Raw genomic sequence first — 23,231 nt, 5'->3', positions numbered from 1 at the left:
ACAAAGTACATGGTGAGCAAAATCAGACATAGTTTGTGCTTGTATTCAGTTTATATACAATTTAGTGATCTTACAGTTGTGTACTTTACAGATGTATCCTTTTTTGCATCAGATATGCAAAATGGCTTTTCCAGGATCATACAGCAGAAAAATAACTCAATTAGAAACCAAAGGCTGTGTTCTTACACTTCCTCTATAGCTAAACTTGCTTTGTGATCTTGGATCACTGTCTCCATTTTTAAGTTTTTCATGGAGGTGTGTGTTATACGCACTTAGAATAATAACAAAATGCCTTCCAGTTCAAAAATTCCAATTCAAATCTCACCTTGATTATTTCCACCAATTGATCCACACCACTGTCCCCTGGAAATATTGGTTGTCCTAGCAACAGCTCAGCCAGCACACAGCCTGCAGACCATACGTCTGAAGAGAAAAGAAACAAAGGCTCATTAATATTGTGTAGCTTAAGTTGAGTTGAAAAATATTTATATACATTTTCTAGTTTCACTTTGATCACGGAATAAATATTAAAACCAAAAGATTGTACAATCCAGAACAGAGGAAAAAAGTCATCAAACTATTCCTAATGCATTTTAAAACTGTATTAAACTTAACGAAAGAGGAAACAAGGCTAATAACATTCAAAAAAAGGTAAAGTCTATTTAATTATCAAATATCAGGTTCAAGTCTTCAACAACCAAGACAGGGGAATATAGTACCAAAACTTAAGGCATGATTATCTACTTATCATATTTAAAGTGACACATTAGCCGGTGTTAACAGAGTAGCAACAACGAAGGGTTCAATCTCCTGTACATAGAGTTTTAAGCCAATGCAAAATCTGAGAAAAATTTTTAGACCTCAAATAGTTGACTTTTATGCGATAATATGGACAGGAAAATGTGCTTAAATATGTCATATAATTTTTAAATGCAAAGATACAATATACTGTATTTTGAAAATTCACTTTTAAGTCAAAGTGGAAACTTCAATCCCTGAAGAAAATTTTTAAAAAGTATTTAATTAATAAATTTTAATAATGTATAAATAAATTTAATTAATAAATTAAAAAAATAATTTAAAGCATACATCCTGCCTTTCCAAAATCATCCTGGTTTAGATCTATTGTCCTAGGATAATTACTAATCGCATCCCCTTTCTCCTTTAATAGTATTACCAAGCGGGAAGATAAGTTATATGGTCACTCTATCTATAGCCCATCATTAAGACTTCCTGCAAAGAAAAGCTAATTTTCAGTTTCTGGATGCCTGAGATTGCTGGGTTTTGTATGAACCAACAATCAAGTGCTTTAGGGAGATAAACATAAATCATTGCTGGGCATTCCTATCTAACAGTAGGGAAGGAGAACAGTGGAATGGCATGGGGACAGACAACAAATAATTTAAGAGGTCAGATATGGTGACATGCACTCTCAAGAGGAACTAGTAATTGCTGCTCCAGTGATTCTATTTAGTAACCGAGAAAAATAATGACACAAAATTCATTTAAGAAATTTAAGTCAGTTTTGTCCACTTTCATATAATGACAACCAAGACACCTATTTTGCAAACATAGGTCAAAAAAGCCCTCCTTGATAATATTAGGAAATTGCTAAATGAAACAAATACGAAAATCTGCTAGGAAATCTTACTCAAAGCTAATAGTAACATTAACTCTTAAAATCAAATCCAGTGGAAAACATCTATCTCCTTATTAATGTAAATGCTTTATTTTGATCTAGGTTTCAAAGTATCCCTTTACCTCGCTAATTAGGTTAAAGGTAATATGCACTCACTTCTTTCCTCTATAATACAGAATAATTCATCTCAGAAGACAAGGCTGGAAAAATTGTAGGGGAATAATTACACTTTCATTAAAAAAGCACGGAAGACACTTTCTTAGGCAGGATTCAAGCTACAAATATGGGAGACAGGGAGTAAAACATTAAGGAATACTATTGCTTAGTGGTTGCCACAGAAGATTAATAATCAAAGGTTCAAGTGGCAACTATACTAGTGGTGTTCAGTATATGTTAACTCAGGCAAATTACTAAAACCAAGATATTTATCATTCATTTTTTTGAGAAATACCAAAATCTGTTCTTACCTCACAATGGACAAATGGATGATATTCTCCAACAAGAATAAAAGAACAGAAAGAACAAAAAAATAAGTGCTTTGGCACACTGAATTTTCTGTTTATTTGGGATTTGAGCTAAAATGGTATACTATTTCCTACTTAACTCTAATTCATGGTAAAAGCAATCTTTCAAGAGCATCTATTAATAGCTTAACACGTTTACTTCACAGATAAGGAAATTAAGGCATAATAAAGTTCAATGACTTGTCCAAAGTGACACTACTGAACAGCAGAGATAGGCCTGGAGCTGAATTTCAATTCCCAGTCAAGATACCACTGTCTTAAATAACTACCTATCACAGAATAACTAACTGTTTCTTCAAGGGTCTGTAAGTTCAATTCCTTATCAAGCAGCTGTTTCTCACGCTGCCATTTCTCAGTAAGACAATATAACAGGACCATCAGGCTTACCTCTGGTTATACCCAAATACGGTAATAATATAGCCAGAACCAACTACTCTTTCACTTCAAAAATCACTGTTAAAAATTTCTAAAATGTACCTGTATTAGTACACTTTTAAATACCTTTGTTTTTGTCTGTTTATAAATCTTCCAGAGTCTTCAGAGGTAAGTATCCTAAATCTAAAAAGGGAGGCCAAATTTAGGCTCCTTGGGGTTCAAAAGGCCCCAGAATTAGATCAGTGGCACATGGTGAGTCCTAAGCCAAGAAAGTCAGAAGTCAGAATCTGGCCTTAGCCACGCAAAGGAGGCTACTGAAAAGCAGGTGCTCCTAACACCCAGAGAACTGGTTCCTAACTGATAAAACAGACTATACTGTCCTTTTGTGAGAAGATTCCAAAGAACTGCCAGGCACACGGACATTTATTGAAGTAATGCACTCTTAAGAAGGTCAAAGGTTTATATACACATGCTTTAATGTGTCAGATGATGTGGTCATAACTTTTTTAAAAGAAGCAAACTGCATCTACTCAGGCACAACTCATCCCAGTAGCTGGTATGCAGATGATCAGTAGCATGTATCTGAATAAAATATAAAGCAGCTGGAAAATCCCTCTCTAAAGATAAAGGGCTGAAATGTGCTCTTGGAGAGAGTCAAGTTAACCACAAAAAGAATACTACCTTTCATCTCTATAGTACTTTTTACTGACATTTTATTTAATCCTCACAGCCACTCAGAAAGGTAGGCAGAACTATTAGTAATGTCCACTTGACAGCTTAGTTAAGTAGTAATAAACCTGCAACTCACTTCTCATTTATCCCTTAACACTGCCAAATAATGCAGCCATGATGAAACCTGGAGCAACACACACACACACACACACACACACACACACACACACACACACACAATTACACTCTCTATCCCCCAGTGCTACAGGTCCCAAGTATGGTGTGCAGAGCCGCAAGCCCCTGGACCTTTTCAGAGTTCCTGAAAGGCAAAGCTATTTTTATAAAATACTAAGATGTTATTTGCCTTTTTCACTGTGTTCACAATTGCACTAGTGGTACAAAAGAAATGGTGGATAAAACTTCTGGCCCCTTGGCATAATAAAAATGGAAATGTGTTTCTGTTTAGAGGTCTTTGTTCACCAGAGAATTTCTACTTGTATCAAAAAACAAAAACTATACAAGTTCTGATTATTCTTAGTTTTCTGTTACTGAGGTGGTGGTGGTGTTTGTTTGCTTGGTATTTGTATGCTTTTGTTTCTGTTTGGACTAAGGAATTCTCTTCAGAAACAATATATAACAATACAATAATTCCGACCTCCACTCACACCTCGCCTAAGGCCTAAGGCTTTCTTAGCTTCCTATTCATGTCTACCTGATCATACACTCTGTGTTTACTCTGACGCGTGGGCAGAAGGGGGCAGAAGAGGTCAGTGAAGATTGAAGCAAATTGTCTGTATTCAATGCCTTCTATCATTAAAGATCCTTCATGAAAACTTCTACAGAATCGTGGGTTTAGCCAAACTACTAATGCAGAAGTCAGAGTGGTTTTTTTAAACCTGAATTAAAATCAACCAATTGAGACAGCACAGTAGGAATATCAACAATATGGTCATCCCATTACTATCACCGTAAACTTCATGGATGCAAATTCTCTAACTGGTGATCAAGCTCAGAAGTGAGTATTTCAGGGGAATTAAAATTTAGAAAAAGGAAAGAAAAGTATATTTAGGATTTATTTGGAAGTTTAAGTTAAAAACAAATGTAATCATAAAGAAATCATGCACTCATAAAGTGAATATTAAATATTATTATTCTAATAATCGAAGAAACCTAAAAGGAGAATCATAAATACAGTTTAAGTTCTAAAAGGTAAAATTGAAAACATTCTACACATTTTTTGCATGTCAATCTTTAAGAAGAAAGATTTTAGGGCATATCTATCTTTACATTTAAGTTAAAGTATAGATTAGTAATACTAAATGACTAAAAACAAGATTAAGTGATTAATGACAAGCCATTACTCAGATTTAGTACTTACCTATACTAGAGGTATAATCAGTGGCTCCAAAGATCAACTCTGGGGCCCTATAGTACCGAGAACAGATATACGAAACATTGGGTTCTCCTCGGACCAGCTGCTTTGCACTAATAAAAAATAAAAATAAAAATAAAAAGCAGAAAGTCTTTTAACTAAATCTAAACCTTAAGAAATCCTAAACTGCTATCATTCACACAACACTGAATGTTTATCTAAGTCATACAATTCCAATCATGCAGCATATGAAAAAGAAAATATGAACCATATCTATCTGACAAATGAAACATAATTTTAACATAACATTAATTTAAAAAATAATAGTAATTTTTAAAGACTTCATTTCATAACTGTCACCTAAGGAAAAAGAGATAAAAAGTCACAAAAGGATAAATGCTGGATTTCTTCTGATCCTTTGTTCCCTAAATTCCATCTCCAAAACAAAATACAAAGAAGAAAGGGCAGAAAAGTAAGAGGTATCTCTCCCTATCAAAAGGCACAGTAATAGATTATAACATAAGAATGAACACTCTTTACCCTTTTTTTTTTAAGGGTAAGAAATTGGCTACTCTTTTATAATTTGACTTCTGACTCAGAATGAGTATCAATATCCTAAGGCTCACAGACCCAATCTAATTCATTTCCCCACCATCTCTGTCAATTTATTAACTGTCTAAACATCCATTACCCAATAAAAAAGACAGGCTCACTCCTTCAGGGCAGAGATGGTTCAGAGATGAATCTAACTCTGTTGTCCTAAGTTCAATTACATGTTCTCTTAATCCAATTTTCCTTCCGAAACTTTGTGGCATGTATTTTAAATATTAAAGTAAATTAAAATCAGTTTCTTTTAAGATGTCTCTCAAGATAACTTGAAGACAAACTGAAATAAAAAAACAGCCGTAGAAGCTAACTATTTTGACATATAATAATAGCAAAAATAAATACAGGAAATGAATACAAACAACAAAATAAAAATAAAAATATAAGTAACAAGAGAAGGTAAAAAATTTTGGGGGGTAAAGGTACGGGAAAATCAGAGTAGAGATGGATGAAAGTGGTCACAAGGGTTTCAAAGTTTGGGCTTTCTTTTCTTCCATTTAGTTCTGGTCCATGATAACTCTGACCTTAACCCATTTTTCTTTCATCACAAGATTTGAAGGTGGGAGGCAGTTTATTTTTTAACATTTTCCACAAGTACTGACACACAGCAACCATTTCATAAATTAAAAAATATTACTCCCTGTTTTTAAGCTATATGAAAGTTGAGATATTTTTTCAGCATAACTGATAAAACCTTTCTACCTTATGAAGAATTTTTTTCATTAACAAGACAAACTCCAATTATATAGTCAGAAATTCACTATAAGATAAAGAAGATATTACTGGAAACTCCGCAGCCTGTAGATTTCTTCACTGCTTGATGGAGTTATGTTCTTTCATTTCAAGTGAGTCTGGCTGTAACTTCCTGCCCTTTGAGGGTTGAGAGCGTCTAATACCGTAATCACATATAGTCCTAAGAAAGCCCAACTAGCCCTTCACCTACCTCCAGGTCCTGTTTCATCCAGTAAAGAATTACTGCTAAGACAGTAATACTGTTTTCTTTAAGTCACCACCAACCTGGCACTAAGGATCTAAAGTATATCCCAAACTCTACTTGCCCAAACAAACTGTTAAAAACCAAAAAGGGCTTTGTTATCAGAGCTATTAAAAATGAGGTATTACCATACAAGTGAAGTCCCTGTCCCAAATACATTAGAACAAAGCGATTTCTATATCCCAACAGAATGACCCATTGCAACAGTGTAGACACTCTGGTGGAAGCGGAAACCCTACTGAACTTGTCGTCTGTCTTTTCCAGTCCATACCAATCAGATACTCTCAGTGGGGGAGACACTTCATAAAAACAAAACTCATCTGATTTAGGTAGTTGGTCCTACAGATAATAATAGTAGTGCTTTGTTTCAGGCATCAAATAAAGAGTTTTGATTTAATATCCTTCACCATTTCTTATAGTTGAAAGGACAGAGTTATAGCCTCCAAAATGAGTTGCATCTTGTAATAGGTGTCTGAAATTAGAAAACTATTAAAAGGGAATGGTCTGAAAGAGGAAACCCTTGTGATACTAAGAAGAATTAACTCATGACAGAGCAGATGGGCTTATTAAGACTCTCTCTCAAGAGACAGCCTGTGGAAAATACATCCTATATTAAACCTAGACTTTAAATTTGGGTTGACATAAAAGTATTACAAAGAGGTAGAAATACAGATATTAGCACTGGGTCAATATCTATAAAGAGTTGAGTTGAAAAATAAAAATTTGAGAGAATGAAAAAAATTGGAGAGAATCCAAGTTACTCAGACATGTCTTAGAGACTGAGAGGAGAGCGAAGACTCTAGGTGATTACACTAGAGAGAAGGTAGAAGGTAACTGACTGAGTTACATGGGGATACAGGCTTGGCTTCATGTTGAAAGGTTAGATCAGAGAGGTAAAAGATGCTGAACACTATGGAGATGGAAAGGATGAAGTCTTATTACACACTATGTTACCAAGGATTGAGTTTAAGAAAACAGAAAGTGCATTGGAATTTGCAGAAAAGGGAGGATAAGAGATTAAATTATAGTGGGAAAAGAAGAAAATACTGCTATTAGACCTCTTACTGCACCTCTAAATTGCGATTAACTCTGAAGATACACAGTAATGTATAATAAGTATTTTTTAAAAATTAGTTCTTACTGAAAAAGAAATACATACACATAATAAAAATTCAAACAACACAAAAGTACAATCAATGAAAAAGTTCCCTAACTATACTATACTATACTCCCAGTTCCCCTTCCTAGGGGCAAATAGTATTATGGATTTATTATATATCATTCCAGAAATAAGCCATGCATGTATCTGTATACATATGACTACATTCTGTGTGTCTTTAAAACACCAAAGATAGCATACTATATGTACAGTCTTGACCTTTCTTTAATTTAGTATTTCTTAGAGATCACTCCTTTTCCGTTCATAGAGAGCCAGCTCATGCTTCTTCACAGCTACATGTACTACATTATATGCATAGGTACCATAATCTATCTCGTCATTTTCCTACTGACAGACATTTATAAACAATGCTATGATAAAAATCCCCGTATACACACTATTTTGTAAATGTGTATTTCTAAGGGAATAATTCCTTAGAAGTTAAATTGCTGGGCAAAGACTACATGCATTTATAATTCTGACAGAATTTACCAAAACTACCCTCGCAAGAAACTGCTCTAATTTATATTCCTTGAATGAGAACTATAGCTTTTTTAGACTGACATTATAAAAGAAATATATTTAAAAAGAACATATGGGGTAGAAAGGTGAGGTAAGAGGGGAGAAAACAGGGAGAGGAGAGCTAGCTTACCTTCCAAAGTCACAGAGTTTTAAGACAGCTGTATCAGGGTCCAACAAGAGGTTCTGTGGTTTAATATCCCGATGGCAGATTCCAAAGGAATGAATATAGGCTAAACTTCGGAACAGCTGATACATATACAACTGGAATAAATAGTAAAAATTAATTGAATACCTCCTATCCCAAACAAATCAGAAACCTTAAGCAGTAAATGAAGTAACAGATTTTTCAGAACAAAACAGGTGAAATGCCAGGGATTATTAGCACTCAACCTTCCTGTAACAAGTTTCATGTCATTTCTGTATCAATCAACTAATTAGTTTCATTAACTACATGTTCTATTTGTACCATCCTTTAATAACTTAAAAAGGGAGATTTTACAATGTGCTTGTAACTTTTTATTTTACTTACATCTCACAACAAGCCTAAGATGGGGTGTTTTTTTTCCCAAATAGATAAAAAACTCAGAGAGGTATTCCAAAAGCATGTGACTAATAAGTAGCAAAGTTTAGACCAAACGCCAAGTCTTCTGTTTTTTTAAGTTCATCATTCTTTAAAAGTATTTGCAGTTTCATCTTTAGAACAATAATTCTCAGAGATGTCAGCCCCAGAGTTTACTGATACAGTGGCCTGGAAAAATTCACATGTTAATTGAGAAAAATCTATAATTAATGATTTATTACAACATCAGTAACCTTGTAAAGAGCATCACTATACTTCCTATTAATATCCTCCAGAAATAAGTAGACTTTAAAATGCTATTTAAAAACAGATCCTAGCTGATTACTGACATCAACTTAAAAGAATATTTATTTCAATTTTATTAGGAAAAAAGTACTGAGAACTGGGACTGCAGGAAAGAATCAGACCCTTGATTGACTTTATGAAGAAAGTAAGTATAGTTGACCCTTGAACAACATGGGTTTGAACTGCATGGATCCATTTATATGTGGATTTTTTTTCAACAACTATGTATGTTGAAAAAATTTTTAGAGAGTTCCTTACTACCGTGAAACAATCACATATCAATTACACCAGGCTACCATGAAGCTATCATACTGCTACTTCTTTGTTACCAATGCATGAATTGTTATACCCGTAAATAAATGAATTTCTTTTTCACATTATCTTTTCATTTTTGATGTCTACTGTTAGTAATACATACCGTGTTTCCCCGAAAATAAGACCTAGCCGGACAATCAGCTCTAATGCATCTTTTGGATCAAAAATTAATGTAAGACCCGGTATAATATAATATAAGACTGGGTCTTATATTAATTTTTGCTCCAAAAGACGCATTAGAGCTGATTGTCCGGCTAGGTCTTATACTTGGAGAAACACGGTACGCTATCTACCGTGTTTTGTATCATATAAGACAATATTGCCGTAGGTACTGAAAGAGACGATTTATTTTGTAAACAGATAATAAACTTACAGTATCAATAAACACAGTATAGTATTGTAAATGTACTTTCCTTATGATTTCCTTAATATTCTTTTCTCTAGCTTACTTTATTTTAAGAATACAGTATATAATACATGCAGCATACAAAACATGTGTTAATTGCCTGTTTATGTTATCAGTAAGGCTTCCAGTCAATGGTAGGCTATCTGTAGTTAAGTTTTAGGGGAGTCAAAAGTTATAGAATTTCTGACCGTGAGTGCACATGGTGGGGGTCAGTGCCCTTAACCCCCTGTATTAAAGGGTCAACCTTCTGTTTTTCCCAAGGTCAGTGTTCTGGTTCACTTTTAAATTTTTCTGACTACTCACCTCTGACCTCTACCCCAAAGTTATATACCACGTGAAGAATTTTTGAAATGATTGAAACCAAAGATACCAGTGTCTTGGTAAAAACAACAACAAAAAAGACAATTAAAGGTCAGGTAAAGCATTGACATAAGGCACCATATTTAGAAGTTATTGTTAAGACTTAGTTAACTAAAGTTAACACGGGACCTACTTTCCTTCAAACGGGCATGATGAAAACTGCCGACAGGTGAATGTCAGTACATGCTTGCTATACTGAACTAAAGCTGGAAAAGTCTAAGCCCTCTTTGACACATTTTTTGCGGGAAACGAGTAAACTTGTCATATCGCCTCTAGTTGGAACCGGCAAAAATTTTGCAAAGTAAATAAATAGAGACCTCTTTTTAAACTAAAACACTGAAAGTTTCATAGAAAAATATCAAATAGATCGAAAGATATGAATATTTTACGGAAAGTCTAATTTTGGCGAGAAAATGTCAAAAAAGCCCCGCGTTATGACGCGATTTGGCGGGAAAATGCCCGCTTACATTAAAATGAAGCACGATGTAAAATGTACAGATAAGATCTTCAATTGGGTCAGCATTTTGCCACCAAAGTTAAAATTAAGGAATTTACGTAAATTTTAAAAGCCTTGTAACTGTTATTGTATCATTCTTCACAGAATCAGTCTCCAAGTCTTAAAGCTTACTCTCAGAATTCTAAGAGTTTAAGTTCACTACAGCTAAGAAAATATGTTTCCATAAGAAATTGAACTCACAGACATTAATTTACTAAAGGAGAGACTTTATTAACTCTGTATCAGGTACTAATGTCTAGGCAAAAATTAGTGGGGGGAAAAAACACTTTCTTTGTCAAAAATGTTTAAGAGTTTAAATAAGGTTAAGGTGTCTTTTTACTCTATTCAGTCCCCTGCAAGATCTACTCTATCTACATTCTCTTCACTTTATCTTTGGAAAAGTCAAGATAAAGAATGAAATATGCAATTTTATATCTTTTATTGTTGTTGTTGGACTCTGTAAAAGAGTATTTCTAGGATAACGGAGGCTTACTACACTAGAAAGATAGCAATAATGAGAAAAACAACGGATTGTGTGTCAGGCACTATTCTAAGCATTTTGCATGTAGTACTTCATTTAATCCTTATGTAACAGGCTCTACTATTATTTCTGTTTTACATATAAAGAAACTGAAGCACAGAGGTTAAGCAATTTGTCCAATATCACACACTTAATATTCTGTAGAGGCTTGGATAAGTACTGCTCTTTTAATTATTTCTTTCTTTCTTTTGCCATATTCTTATTCCATTAACGAAATGTGCAAAACTGTAATTGTTAAATAGCTTGATCACTAAGTAAAAGACTAGAATGATAAACACTTAGAAACTCAGAGATATTTAACACGTTTAAATTCAAGATTTATTTAACATGTACTGTCAAACCAAATGTGTTTCCTCCATTTGTTTATTTGATTCTTGCAATCACTCTGTGAGATACACGCATCCTAATTTTTACAGGCGAGGTCACTGAGGCCTAATTAACAGTTGAACACAATGTGAACCCTATTACAAAGTTATCAAATCTAACTAAGTCCAATGTCCTCTCCTCTGTGCTACTAAACCTGTTTAAAACAAATAGTGGAATAATAATTTTGTTCATGATTCACAAAAATGCATCCAGCTCCCTTGTGTACCCAGAGCCTGTCCTTAAACATAACATTTCAATTAAAAAAAAATTCAAGTTTACAACGATGATTGCCAGCCATCTGTTTTAGAGTTGTGTTTTAAAGCCCACTTATTTTTAAAAAGCTCATCAGAAAAGAAAAGGTGCTCAAACACTTAACATACATATAACCATCATCAGCTACAAAGTGATTAGTACTATAAAAGCAGTGAAGAACGAGGTTTGAAGCAATAAGGTCATAGAAATACTCAACTCCCCCAGAAAAAGTGCAAGTCAAAAAACAAAACATCACAAAGAACTACAGCTCCCATTTTGGTAACGTGTGCCAAACAGGTTCTTATTAGGTGGTGAAGTCTGTGAAGGCAAAAGTTATACGTGTTTATCACTTTTATTTCCATCTCCCAATCCAGGATTTTTCACACACAAAAAACTTTTCATAAACTATGTAGAATGAGTAAGTGAACGGCATCAACTTATCAATTCCAGACAATGTTTTTATCTTTCCAGACCCTTAAAGATAAGAATAGACTTGTGTCCTCAAAGAATAATGTCCACAGCCAATAGATTTGACTCTAAAAGGACTGTGGTTATACCGTTTCCCCAAAAATAAGACCTAGCCAGACAATCAGCTCTCATGCGTCTTTTGGAGCAAAAATTAATATAAGAGCCGGTCTTATTTTACTATAAGACCGGCTCTTACATTAATCTTTGTTCCAAAAGACGCGTGAGAGTTGATTGTCTGGCTAAGATCTTATTTTTGGGGAAACACGGTATAAAAGAACCATTCTTTTTTCCAAAAGTAGGAAAAGGGAATGCTAGATATTTCTTTGTATGCCAACTTCAATATGCATAATAATCTTATTTTTTTCTTAAATACAGATGCCAGAGCATCTAATCCAAATATATGCTGTCAAAAATACAGAGATACACATAAGGTTCTTCACTACATTATTTGTAATAGCAAAAACCAAAACAAAATGACAAACAAAACTGAATGGAAAAACAATGTCCATTAAAATGTGACCAGCTGAGTAAATTAGGATATAGTCATGCAACAGATTAATATGCAGCTGTAAAAAGAAAGGCAAAATAGCTGTATGTATGTATGTATGTATCTATCTATCTATCTATCTATCTATCTATCTATCTATCTATCTATCTACCTACCTACCTACCTACCTACCTACCTACCTACCTACCTACCTACAATAAGAGTGATCTCCAGAACATATTTTTAAATAAGAAAGTGAGGTAGAGGAAATATATACATTATGTAACCATTTACATTAAAAAGAGATGCGGGATAAAATAATTATACACATTTGCTTATTTATAAAATGGTAGGATAAACTATTAAGAAATTTAAATATCTAACTCTGGGGGAGGGAAGGAATAGGGTAGAGGAAATAGGGATAAAAGCTAAACTTATTTAACTGTATATACCTTATTTGGTAGACTTTACTTTAGAACTGTAAATATTTTCTTTTGATGTAAAATTTAAAGCAAAATTAACTTTCAAAAAATTTTAAAACATCATCTATAATAAAGGCAAAATGAAACAAACAAAAGTCAACGAGGCATAATCACACAGATAGGAATTATTCAATGTTTCTTTAAAGTAGAGAAATTTGACTATTCATACCTCATGGGATATACCAGGGGAATACAAAGAGCTGCAAAAATCTCTTAAATTATTTTCAGCCAGTGTTGGTAGCGTTGGTATTGTTATCCTAAGACTATTGTACGCAGTGTGTGGGATAGAAAAAGTAAGTAATTACACAGTCATTGAAAAATGGAATTTTTAATGTTAAGAGATAGGAAATACAGATGGAAGACTGTTAAGCCCTCCAATATTTAATTAGAAATATCAGTATGATCTCATAATATATTTATCTTTGGGATAATAAAAGGATTCATTTTACCTTTGAAAAAATTATCCACATATTTTCTAGCTTTGCACACTAAAAAGACCTAAAAACAATAACCAACCCTGTGGCAATCAGCACCCTTAACCTCCAGACTATGGTCTCTAAATATCATTTCCCAATAAAAGAATAAGCTTTCCTTGAAGAAAAGGCTCATTCCAAGTCTGGGAAAGAAAGGTATAAGATGAACCTAGAACACTGTCGTGCATGCTAGAAAGCAAGGAAGCTATCAAAGATTATTAAGAAGAATACAAGAAGCTTTAAAACAAACACAAAACAACAAGAAAAAGTATGTCATTGGTCACCTTTGGTGAATGATATGAAACCAACTTATAAAAGTTGGTAAATATAGAGACATAATCAAATATATATCCTGTCTTTCTTATATAAACTGTATTTCAGAATAATCAAATAGTTGACATGGGTAAGTTTCTATTTATGGAACTATTCTAGCTTACAAATTAAAGAAGGAATAACATTAAAATATCAACATTTTGTAACCTTTGATGAATTAATGGATGTATCGGCAATTATCAATGGCTACAAGCATCACAAAAAGATATTATCTTCTTCCTTAGGAAAGCACTCAAAACTGTGTATGAAGTAGTCTTGATTCCTACAAAAATTTATCTAATCACCAATTTACAGGAAATACAGAGGGCAGCAATACACTATACTACAGTAATCCAATCAGTAAAATCCAGATTAAGAAACTGTAGGTCAATGACCCAGTTTCTTCAACAAGAAAGAGAGCGTGAGTGTGAATGTGAGGTGGCAGGGGGTGGGAGGTGGGGGTTAATTAAAAGAAACATTAAAGGCACATCAGCCAATTGTAACATGTGGACCTTACTTGGATCCTGACTCTAACAAAGAGATTTAAAAAATATGTATAAAACATATTAGAAATATAAACAGTAACTGGATAATCAGAATTAAGCTGGATAAATTTCTAGCCATTTTGTCATGAGCTCTAGCAAATAAACAAGATGGCACTGATATCAGGTACCAAAAAAATTAAATAACATCTTGATAGTCTATGCATACTGTGTTTCCCCGAAAATAAGACCTAACCGGAAAATAAGTCCTAGCATGATTTTTCAGAATGATGTCTCCTGAACATAAGCCCTAATGTGTCTTTTGGAGCAAAAATTAATATAAGACCCGGTCTAATTTTTGGGGAAACACAGTATTTAAAATTGTCAAAAGTTTAAACTTCAGCTGCAGACACAAAGTATCTACAAATGGCAATAAAACATTGAATTTGATCATACTTATAACTATGTTTTATAATTTTATATGACATGCTTGCTCTTATTTCAGTCTGTGGCACAACGAGGGTATCAGACATTAAATAAAAAGGTACTATGGCTAGTAAAATTAAAGTCCGTAATTGTCTGAAAAAATTCACTTGTCAGAAAGATAACAAGTATCCTTAATACCTGAGTCATGAAACTTTAAAAGGTGAAGGCTTCACACTTTAAAACTGTACAAGAATTTAATGAAGCTCTAGCAATACCTAGCTTTTCTCCCTCAGTCTCAGATGTGATAATATAGTCAAAACACACCCAACCCTCTCCCTAGCTCATGATATACTTTGTAAAATGGGAAATTGTTCCATTTTTCCATACCTTGACATAGATCACAGGGAGCGTCTGTTTGGCTCGACTATAGTGTCTGGCAACTCTGTATACTGTTTCCGGAACATAATCCAGCACCAGATTAAGGTAGACCTCATCTTTCTGAAAAAGGTCATTAAAAACAAATGAAAAAAAAAAAAAAAAGATTAGAAACCAGTCTTTATTTAAATAGTCAAATTACAGTAAATGTTCTATACATCCACTTACTCAGATTTAAAAAAAGGTTCACATGTTTAATTTTAATTATACAAAATTAATTCAGAATATAACCACAACAGTAATAATGATCTACCATACCTTTTTATTAATAATTTCATGGAAAAAACATAGCCACTTCGATACTGTTAAGCTTCTTAATCATATTTAAACTATTATTTAGGTTATATGGTATTCAAAATTATCACCTGTCACAGTATTTCATATTTTATAGTTTGAAAATGAATGCCCTCATATCCTATCAGAAAAGGTGTCAGAGTAGTAAAGTGAGTGTTGAATTGAGGGCTAAAAATGTGCATTTCTAACCCTAGCTCTGCTGCTAACTGATGTGTAAATCTCTCTAGGCTTCAGTTTCTTCAACTATAATATGAAAAGTTGGACTAGATAGTCTTCAAAATTTCTCTCACCTATACAAAAAAGATTCTATGGTTATCTGATAGTCTATACGTACTAGAACAACCATTTGTCTTCTACAATTAACTGAAAGAAAAAGAATAACTTATAAAGCAGCAAGTTACCATAGTCACAAGTTTATTGCAGGTCACATGTTTAAACATCCATTCTCAGCAGCATAAAAACATCAACCCAAGATCAATGGAGGAAAAGAAGGGAATTCCAACTAAGTACCAAGTAAGACAGAGAAACAGAGCACTACCCTTCCCCTGAACGTGTGAATATCAGATAAGTAAACTGAAGGAGAAAACAAAGTTGAATAATCACTGAGTTGAAGTCTAGAATTGGCTACTGAGTGAGAAAATCTGTAGGTGAACAAACTTCCACAATCTTCCCAATTTGATATCATCTTACCTATCAAACTGAGGTGAAGAATTTCAATTCTCAGCATTTACTGAACATTTTCTATGTGTCAGTAGCCATGACAGAGGAAGCAAGGGTACAGGTATAAGAGATGACACCTAAACTGAGTATGAAAGGAGCATTTCATGCAACGAGAAAACCATACTCAAGATGTGGGCTCAAAGAATACAGCAGAGTTCAGAAGAGTTTAGGGACACAGCATGCCACTGACCCTACTACTACCTTTTCACTGTCTCTCACACATTCACGTTCTCCTCTCTTCCCTCCACATCCAGCTTAAATTCCATGATCTATCATTACCTTCACTCTCTGTGGGGGTCAGTAAAGACCAGCAAAGGCGTGCTGCCTGTTTTTATAAAGTTTTATAGGAACACCGTGATGCTCACTCACTTAAGTACTGTCTGTGATGACTCTTGGGCTACGACGGCAAGAACTGAGTAGTTGTGACAGAGACCATATAGTCTGCAGAACCAATATACTTACTATATGACCCTTTATGAAAAAGTTTGCTGAGAGTGTGTGTGTGCGCACGTGTGTGTAAGCCCTTCTCTTACGTCATACTTGTTTGATAAACCACAAGTCTGGTTAAGTCCAGCTTTCCACCCATTCCAGGCCTGTACCCAAGAGATGAACACGGCTGCAAACCTAAAATCGTGTTGACTGGTCTCATATTAAATTCATCTTCAAGAAATCCAATCAGCCAGCAATCATACTACATTTGCTATTCACCTTTCCAAGCTACGTGATTTCTTCTCTCCTTCTCTTCACCCTCCAATACCTCTTTGCCCATTCTCACCCTCCGCTGGTGACTTTGCTGGCACCATCCCATGTACCACCCACCATCATCTATCCCCATGCACCCTCTGCCTTCACTTTTCTAGAGATAAGCCAGTTCCTTTCTAATTCCCCATTCCCCTTTTTTGCACACATGTACACAAACCCTGCTACTTGTAAAAAAAAAAAAAAATACTGTTTTTCCTATTCATAGTCACAGCTTCAGTAATTTTCCTGTCTTTCTTCATCAATTGTTCTCTCTCTGTGGGAGCATTACAATCAGTACACAAACTTGCTGTTATTTTTCCCATTGTTTTAAAAAAAACCTCTAACTGCACTAATTACCATCGTATTTTTTGGTCCCCTTTATGAACAAAATTCCTGAAGAGAGGTGTCCACACTGAGATTGTCCAATACCGGTCTTGTCTTAATTCTTTCTAAAACTTATTCCCGTAGAATTTGAGCACCACTACTCCACCAGAATCGTTCATCATCCAGATCCATAGTCTCTCTTGTTGCTGAATCCAATGCCAATTTTTAGTCATCTTATTTCTCCCTTCTACTTGGCTTAGCACTACCATTTGACACAGTTGGTCATGTTCCCTTCTTTGAAACACCTGCTTCACTTGGGTTCTAGAACACTGTACTCTTCTGGTTTTCATCCTACCTTAAAGACAACTCTTCTTGCTCTCCTATTCTGGTTCCTTCTGTTCTCCGTTATCTCTGAAGTAAATGGAGGATCCCAGGGCTCAGTTATCAGATCTTTGTTCTTCACATTTGCTCACTCCCCTGACGAGCTGATACTATTATACATTGATGACTCCCAAATTCATGTATATCCCGGGTCTCTGCCTTTAACTCCAGAGTATTATATTCAACTGTCTAGGTGATATTGCTCAGGCTAAAAACCTCAGCAGCATCATTAATTCCCCACTCGCCTCTTTTTCGCACACATATACACATATTCTATCTATCTATCTATCTATCTATCTATCTATCTATCTATCTATCTATCTATCACAATTAATTTCAGGGGCAAGGACAGGACTGAAAAGGTTGTTGGATCTGGTATATCATGGTTCATCAAATGGCATGTGAGAAACAGGAGGCAGTTAATTTAGTTTGTTCTTACAAAATCCCTATGTTGAAAATAAGGAGACAGCTGGGAGCTGGTATCTTGAGGAGAAGCAGATAACAAAAATTGTTGATGTGCTTTGTGTTTGTATTTTTTAATGGCTAAGAGACCCCAATTTATTTGTAGGCTGAATGAACAGAATAAAGCTATAAAAAAGGGATAAGTGATAAAGCAAGGTTCTAGAACATCATAAGACGAGAACAAGAACACAAAGAAGCTATACAGTAATTAGCGTGAATCACACAAAACTACACCGAACTTCCAACTCTGCTACGACAAGTTATGTGACCACAAGCAAGTTTCTTAACCTCTCTCAGCCTCAGTTTCCTATAAAATAGTGCTAATGCTGGTATCTACTTTAAAAGACTGTCATAAGATTATAAGAAATAATCCATATAAAGTTCTTTAAGCACATTACCTGGCACATAATAAAGACTCAAATTTTAACTATTATCATCTTTAAAAAGGAATGACACCACTTTTTTTTCTTTCTGTACACCTAAAATAAGTGATTAAGTGTTAGGGAGGATTAAAAGTAAAATGAGTGTATGTCTGATAAGCCTAATTTTGGTAAAGAGATGAGGTCATATGGAAACCCAAGGGTAGCAAGAGTAATGCCGAAGATTTCTCTTAACATTTCGGAGACTGAGATTTAGACAAGGATCACTTCCAAGTGAAAGTGAGGTCCAATAAAGCGAGTAAATAGACGGCTAAACTGGTGTCAAAGGGATTGCTGTGTTAAGTAGAATTCAAGGAATGGTGAGTCTCGGGTTTTTGAAAGGTCATTAACACAGACGTCGAAGCTATCCTTTTTTAACTGTTATTTGATTACAAGGTTAGTTGATTTTTATAAATCATATGACAAGGTTAATCCTGATATATTTATGAATGACCTAGAGATGTACATGCAACTGTATTACAATTTAGTTCATTTGCTAAACAATCATAACAAAAGTGAAGAATAAAAAGATTTGAACAATCAAAGCCAAGGGGCGGCCCATTAGCTCAGTTGGTTAGAGCAGGTGTGTGGTGCTCTTAGCAACAAGGTTGCCGGTTCGATCCCCACATGGGCCACTGTGAGCTGTGCCCTCCACAACTAGATTGAAACAACTACTTGACTTGGAGCTGATGGGTCCTGGAAAAACAAACTTTAAAAAAAAAAAATTAAAATTAAAAAATAATAAAAAATGAAAAAATGAATGCCAAGATCAAGGAAGGTTTCTAGTTAGGGATACAAGCTCTGTCCTTCACTCGTCCCAGTCACTATTTTCCTAAATGATTTCATTTACTAGGGGTTGTAAATGTAAATGCTTTCAATGACTAAGCAACAAACATAAAAGTGTAATGCAGTAAGGGGTAGTGGTTGGTAAATCAGAGAGTATAGGATTTAACTAAAAGCATTCTAATTCAAAAATTATTAACAAATAAAACACATCAGAGGATGGATTTGGGCGTCAGTTTACAATTTCAAACTTCAATAAAACTCTGAAGATTGACACACAGCCTAGGAAGAGTGGCTTACATGGAAGACCAAATAAGAAATGTAAAGAACTCTAATGGTCTGGTACGCTAAGCCAAACCCACAGTTTAAAATTTAACAAAGATAAATATAAAGCCCTATGATTAAAATCAAAGTATCAATTTATTATGTAGACTGACAGATAAGACTTGATAGTAATTCATCTGGAAAAAAATGATAGGTATAACTGAACAGAACTCAAGAGGAATCAACACTGAGGTACAGTTAATGAAAAACAATGCACTATTAGGTTACAGAAGTATTGTGTTCAGATCAATAAAGATAATCCCACTCTACTTTGTACAGTTCAGATTTAATTTAATGTACTGATCATCTCCATTTTCAGGTAGTGTATTTTATTCATAATACTAACAAAGCAGAACATATCAAAGAAGGGTTAATTAAACCATGTCTGCTATAGGTTGAAATTGTAATTTACTACACTGTGAGAAATATGGGGGTTCAAATTATATTTGTACTAGTACTTTGTGGATTTACATAAGCTTATCTTTTTGCTCAAATAAACTTTGTTTATTCATTCCATTAATGATCAAAAACTTGCAATTTCCTTTAGAATCACAGAAGAGGTTTGTCCATTTTGTGGGTATGATGTAAATATCCCTTTGACATTTAAAAGCTGTCCTTTTAAATGTCTTCATTTTCTGAAAGACTGGACATGTCTCATTGTACCCAAAGACTCTGTGAACTACCTTTTACATCATGGCTCTGTGCTTGTATTCAGATCAAATCCACTTAAAAAAAAAAATCTAACTGGGTCCTAAGACTGAAAAACCAAAACAATCAACCAATAATACTACCACCAATCCCGATTTGAAATAAATGGGCTCAACATCATGCTTTTTAGATGCTCTTGTTAAATTTACAGATGTTCTGCTGCAGATAAAACAGCCACAGGAATAACCCTGAGCGGAGAGTGCTCCTCCCTAGGAAACATGATCACAGTAGAAAAAATATGAACATTTTCATGTTCCTAACGTAGTTTTGTTTGGAGATTTGTGCAAAAGACAATTCATGAGACTGAGATGCTATTATTTTGAGATGAAAGAAGGACAAGGATTCAGCATTTCTACCACTTGTACTTTTCTGAAATACCTCAGGTCCAGTTTTCTTACTGTCTCTCTCTGTTGGGTTATCAGCAGAATGCCTAAATACAGATTAGCTGCAGATTTTAAGGGCCTAATACAAAAATACAACATACAAAAGTAAAATTTAAATAGACATACTGACAACAGTCTACTAACATAATGAGAAAGTACTAATTTCAAAGAATAGTTACTAGGCTTCCAATAAATTTGCTAAGGAGTCACAGCTATAAATCCTTTAAAAAGAATCTATAGTATACAAAAGTGTATGTTATTCAGAAGTCTTCAAAAAATTATACGATGTACAATTTACAGAGTATTTATCTCAATGGTACAACTTTTCTAGTTACCGCATTTATGAATAAACTACTCTCTAACTTCTAATAACCACTCTTCCATGAACTCTACTCTAAAACCATTCACTGAATAAGACAGTTAAATGACAAAATTTTGATCACACCTCACAACAACTCAACAAGAACTGGGAAAACTCCACCCTATGTTTGAAAAACAGATACTACTCTGATACCCTTATCCCCCCCAGGTGATTTCTGAAGTCAAGGAAACAAAGTTGCTTGAGGCTGCAGTTTTAAATAGAATCATACTATAATTCTAAAAATTTGATGGGATGCAAAGCAGCATATCAGAGAACCCACTAATAAGACACTCAACATGGTAGCCCAGGATTCCCCTGAGAATTGGGTTAGGGAACTTGGACTAGCAAAAAAACTTCAAAATAAATTATTTTTCTCTGACAGCTAGACATAAGAATAATACTAATAGTAAAGTGGATGTGAATTAGGAAAAGAGAAACATCCTTTAGATTTGAGATGAGAGGAGGGATTGGGGAAAGATGAGCACCTAACACACAATTATAGCAAGCTTCCTCCTTACCTCACATCTTCAAACAAAATAAATTCCAAAATCACTAAAGTTAAAAAACAAACAAACTATAAATGTACCAGAAGAAAACATAAGTGCGTTTGCAAATGCTGGAGGACAAAATATCTGTAAGCTATTAAGGAAAATAATGCCAATTTGATTACATAAACATGGGAAACCTTTATACTACTTAAAAACCACACACACAGAACAAACCAAATAAAAAAATGGACAATTTGGCAAAAGAAAATTTTGCTTACACATGACAAAGGGCTAATTTGTTTTTGTTTAAAATGCAAATAGCTCTTGGAAGTCAATAAAAAAAGCCTAACAGTCCAACAGAAAAAAAATGGATAGGGGCATGAACAGATGGGCATACAAACGGCCAACATAAGTCTAGCAAGATGCTCAACTTAATTTATAAGGAATGTAATAAATAACAATGAGCTACAATTTTTCATCTATAATATCGGAAAAGAAAATTCAATCTGACAAAACTAAGTACTAGAAGAGGGTCATAGTCCAACACGCTTTTGGTGAAAGCCCAAACACTTAGTCTTTCGGGAAGTCAATGGGCAAATACATTTATCCCGAAGTGAAGACATACAGACCCTCAACTTGACTCAACAATGTCATTTCTACGAATTAGGTCTATGAAAACAAGTGTGTGTGTGTGTGTATGTGTGTATGCACAAAGACGGCTGAATAATCTACATGCCAAAAAGTAAAGACATACTCAATAATAAAACTAATGGGGGAATGAGAAAGGGGCGCTGAAACTAACTGAAAAGAACTCCCAATGGCCAAAAATGGACCAAATTGATGAATAAAATAGTATTAGATTATAACCAAAAGTATAAAACAAATATACACAAATCCACACTGACATAAATGATTACAGTGATTAAAAAATGAGGGAGAAGAGACAATCTCTCATGCAAAAAAAATCCAAATAATTTATGTAGCCACTCTGCCCTTAAGAAGCAGCATAGCTCCCTCCTTTTTAGGTGTGGGTTGTGCATAATGACTTTCTTCCAAAGGACACAGTACAGCAGGGAAAGAGGGGAAAGAAGGGTAACTTTACAGAGGTGAAAACTGAAACATACTAGGTCAGCCAGGTGATCAAGATTAATAACAACAGTCACAAATCGTGTTGATAGTATGTACCCCTGATATAATGGGATAAAAATGGCACTCTGTAGTCTTTTTCCAAATTAACTCACAGCCCCAGTTTATTATAGGTAAGCATCAGATAAATTCCAATAGTGAGGCATCCTGCAAAATAGCTACTTAGCACTCCTCAAGACTGTCAACGTCATCAAAAACAAGGAAAGTCTGAGAAATTGCCACAGCCAAGATGAACCTGAGACATAATAACACAATGTGATAGCTTAAATGTGATCATGGAAGAGAAGAGACATCAGGTAAAAATTAAGAAAATCTGAATAAACTATGGACTTCAGTTAATAATAATGTATCACTATATTGGTTCATAAATTGTAACAAATGTAACTAACATACTAACATAAATGGTAACAATAGGGGAACCTGGGTGCAATGGCTATGCATAGAGACACAAAAAGCCATTGTGGTATATTGTTGGGAAAGAGGATTAACATGTTCCAAAATACAGGAAAGTTACCTCTATGGAAAGGGATTTGGGGGGACAAAGATTTTACTTGTTATCTATTGCTTTCTGTGTTATTTCAATATTTTTAAAATATGCATGTAATAACAGTATTTAGTTTCACAAAATATTAAAATAATATAAATGCAAAGTTGGAAACTGATATTCA

The 23,231-nt window shown here is 34.3% G+C and overlaps 1 protein-coding gene across 5 annotated transcripts in view; it reads right to left on the bottom strand.

Moving 5' to 3' along the window:
- Nucleotides 1–23,231, bottom strand: part of GSK3B (glycogen synthase kinase 3 beta) — a 190,281-nt gene that overhangs the window by 58,028 nt on the left and 109,022 nt on the right. For all 5 annotated transcript variants that reach the window (XM_074331491.1, XM_019729652.2, XM_019729653.2 and 2 more), the window contains exons 4-7: nucleotides 14,982–15,092; nucleotides 7,994–8,124; nucleotides 4,589–4,695; nucleotides 326–423 (exon numbers count right to left, since the gene is read on the bottom strand). In XM_074331491.1, the coding sequence (XP_074187592.1) occupies nucleotides 326–423; nucleotides 4,589–4,695; nucleotides 7,994–8,124; nucleotides 14,982–15,092 (447 nt within the window). The remainder of the gene's footprint in view (nucleotides 1–325; nucleotides 424–4,588; nucleotides 4,696–7,993; nucleotides 8,125–14,981; nucleotides 15,093–23,231) is intronic.

Source organism: Rhinolophus sinicus, linkage group LG01 (assembly GCF_036562045.2).
Source record: "Rhinolophus sinicus isolate RSC01 linkage group LG01, ASM3656204v1, whole genome shotgun sequence".
NCBI lineage: Eukaryota > Metazoa > Chordata > Mammalia > Chiroptera > Rhinolophidae > Rhinolophus > Rhinolophus sinicus.
The sequence above is the reverse complement of the archived record's forward strand: the minus strand, read 5'-3'. Positions and strand labels throughout refer to the sequence as shown.